The following is a 3785-nucleotide window of genomic DNA, read 5'->3' on the forward strand; positions in this document are numbered from 1 at the left end:
CACCGAAGAGAGAGAAGAAGAAGAATCAACTTATTGAAGAAGGAAGCCCAAGAGACGTCGACGAAAATCTTGTCAAGACGGAAGAAAGAAGACATATTTCACGAGATTGTGGAGTCAAGAAGACGAGATTGTCTTGCTTAAGGCAATAATGGACTTTGAGATGGATCCGTTTAAGGACAAGTTCAAGTTTGAAGAATCGTTGGTGAAGTGTTGGGGCTTTTGCTACAATCTCCACAACCTCTTCGTTCGTCAATACATCACAAATCTAGCAAAGTTAAAAGCAAAAGAAATTCACTTCACAGAGAGAAAAGACCAAATAGTATGGTTTATGTCGAAAAAGGTTCATAAAAACTCACCAAAAGAACCATCTTTTCCAAAGTAGAAGGTGGTTTTAGGGATTGCTCATGTTCAGCTATTGTCCTATTCTCCATTCCCTGCTTCAGTGACTCCAGTTGTTTTCTGTGACATCCACACACAAAAAACTAGGCTTTCAGCTAAGAAGCAGACCCAAATCAAACACATTTTACGACATAAAAAGGGTATTACAATGCTAACAATCAATAGCTCAATTAAAGATATAACGTAAACTAACAGCAAAGTGAAATCAAATTGATAAGGTTTATTATAGGTTCATCTAATCTCATGCAGAATATTCATTCCATGATAATATATATTATTATTATGAACATTGTTTTTCTATAAGGTTAGGTTTTGTTACAGTACTTGGTATCAGTCACCCGACCGTGCAAACTCCATCTTTTACGAAATCCTTCAATCCCTTCAGCTCCACTTGCTAGAATCAAGTGCCTGTAACATTTGGGTTGAGAACTTGGACTAAGAACAGAGTTTGTGAGGATTTACATGATACATGGTAACACAGATCCGAGAACAAACTCTTCTCATATATATATATATATATATATACTAATCTGAATCAGTGCAATGCTTAAGAAAGAGTACCTCTGTAGTGATGTGGCTTCAGCTTCAAGCTGAGTAATCCGTTCCTTAGCAAGATCAATAGGCATAGACGATCCTAACTTGTGTTCGCTCTCTTGAAGTCTTACTCTTAATACCTTTTCCTAAAGAAGGATTAGAATAAAACGAAAAAACTCAAGGAAATGGATATGAGATATTAACAGCTTTACAAAAAGAAATATATGATCTGCGCAGATGTTTAATGTGGAGACAGACAGCATTACCCTGTTTTCAGCACATTGTCGATACAAGGCAAGCTCATCTTGGCAAAATGGTTCAATATCATTGATTTGCAAACCTAAAACCAGAGAAGCAATCCTATATAAACTTAACCGATTTGATAAGGGGAAAAAACAGAGGATACAAAGACTTACATAAGAATAGATTCCTCAAAATCCCATCACACAATTCAACACCTTCAAGCACATGTGAAGCAATTTCAGGAGGGATGACAGGAGATGGAGGACCCATCATTAGATCGTCACCGACCACTATGGTCTCCTCCATCATAGGTTGTGAATCAACTGAAATTTGACACACCAATATTACCAATTTTTATACACAATGAATTCATACAGCAAAAAGCCAAAAACTAATATGGACTTACTTAGTACCAGGATTCAAAGAATTTTATTACTAGGCGACCTCAAATTAATTTTCCAAAAAAAAGATTCATGCACATATGATGATGCACATTGGGATTTTAACAGGTTACAATAAAAAATTTACAACACATAAACAAAACATCAATGAAGCGATGAACACAACTTGATAGCGTTTTGACCAGCAAACATTGTTGTTGTAGGTTGGCTGAGCACAGCCCCCTTTTCTGTAATTTCGACCAGGCCCGTTAGCGAATCGGAGAAGGCCAATAGGATCAAAGATGGACAAGTCCATTTGCAAAGACCAAAACGAGGTCGTTCGGAGAAATGAGTCTCTCGTATCAAAGGAGCATCTCGCCACGTCGACGTAGATGAAACAGTTCGCCAGCACGACATTCCGATAGACGGTCGGTTAGGTCTATCTACCCAACTGCCCAAGTTACTCTGACCGAGATGTAATCTAATTTGAACACTATAAATAGCCCTGTAACTTCATTTATTACGGGATCCGTAATCTGAAATAAACACAAAAATACTCTATACTTGTGATCACTAACTCTTACCTCGCTTAATAGACCTCGCGTCAAAGACCTCGACGAAATCACATCGACCTCACCTCTATCTAACAAGAATCTCCGAACTCCACCTAGTTATATTTACCGAATTAACCTCGTGTGCGGATACTAAACAATAATTGGCCCCCACCGTGGGGCTAAGAGATTTCTTTCTACGCAAAGAGGGGCTCGATAATGTCAGGAATTCAAACCAACGAAACGATCAATCTGCCCACATCGACTACTGCCGAGACGATGTCACCAGTTAACAATCCAGAGACTTTGAATAGGCGATCACCGACGATGAATCCCGCAGAAAACGCGACCTTACACCCGGAGGCACAAGATGTAAACCGAAGCACACCGGCTCCTGCCGATGTCATAGCATTATTCACAACGATGATGGCTCGAATGGAAGAGCTGAATCATTAGACAAGTGTTCGCCTGAACGAACTAGCTGCAGCACAACTCTCTTGTCAAGACCAGGTCAACATATTGCACTCATCGGAGACCCAAGCTCCGGAGAGACGAGCGCAAGAAATTCAGCGTGTGCAACGCGCCTTATTCGGAGACTCTTCCGCACCACCAACAACAGAAAATCATCCAACCTCGAATTGTGACGAGGTGAATATCGGAGTTCCCGAACACGAAACGCGTCGACTTCGAATTAGAAACCCACAAAAAGACAAAGAGATGAACGAAATGAGGGCCAAATTGCGAGCAATGACCTCGCTAGTACATCAAGCTACCAGCTCGGCGTCTGAGATCGATCACGTGCTGAAAGAAAGCCAAAGCACCCCGTTTACGACCCGAATCACCGATTTCCCGATAAGGACTCAAGTGAAGTTTAATCTCCCGACGTATACGGGCAACTCAGACCCAAGCCAATTTATGACTGCGTTCAGCATTCAGATGGGCCGAGCACGATTCACCCCCGAAGAGAAAGATGCTGGTTTCTACCAGCTGTTTGTCGAAAATCTCAGTGGTGCGGCTCTCGTTTGGTTCTCTAAGTTAAAAGCAAACTCGATTGACAGCTACCAAGCGTTGTCGACCGCCTTCCTCAAGAGATACATGATGTACGTCCAAGGCGCAATCTCCAGCGCCGATCTCTTCCAAATCAAACAGGGCGAAAAGGAATCCCTTCGATCTTTCATCGGCAGGTTCAATGCGATAGTTTCTCGTATCACCGTGACCGATGAGGCGTCACTCTCGACTCTTCGAAACGCCTTACGAATTGATACGAAGTTTCGGGACAGCCTCAAGTTCAATAAACACTGAACTCTCGAAGATGCGCTTCACCGCACCACCTTATACATCGAGGACGAAGAAGAGAAAGAGATTGCCTCGCCAGCAAAAACGACGCCAAAACAGCAGCCTCACAAAGAAATCCCTAAACAAAATTATCAAGAACCTCGACAACACCTCGACAATAACTATCGAGGTGACAACCGCCGAGGAGCGACATACAACATTAGCACTCAACAACAACAGAATCGCCAGTATCAAAACCAATCAAACACCTGGCAGAGAGGAGACCGCGGGGGAGACACGACCTTTCTGCGACTATCACAACAAGTATGGTCACCCGACTGCGATGTGTCGCGAGCTACATGCTTATTTGCTCGCCAAATATCGTAAGGGAGAGATCGCATTA

The 3785-nt window shown here is 42.3% G+C and overlaps 1 protein-coding gene across 1 annotated transcript; it reads right to left on the bottom strand.

The window, feature by feature from the left end:
- Positions 1-326: 326 nt before the first annotated feature.
- LOC18011759 lies at positions 327-1503 on the bottom strand (the record flags this gene model as incomplete). The annotated part of the gene is made up of 5 exons (XM_024151456.1): positions 327-459; positions 724-807; positions 961-1079; positions 1200-1273; positions 1350-1503. Coding segments are annotated over 5 exons (564 nt in total), but the record flags the coding sequence as incomplete, so codon positions are not given.
- Between the last annotated feature and the right edge of the window lie 2282 nt (positions 1504-3785).

Source organism: Eutrema salsugineum, unplaced genomic scaffold (assembly GCF_000478725.1).
Source record: "Eutrema salsugineum unplaced genomic scaffold, Eutsalg1_0 scaffold_6, whole genome shotgun sequence".
NCBI lineage: Eukaryota > Viridiplantae > Streptophyta > Magnoliopsida > Brassicales > Brassicaceae > Eutrema > Eutrema salsugineum.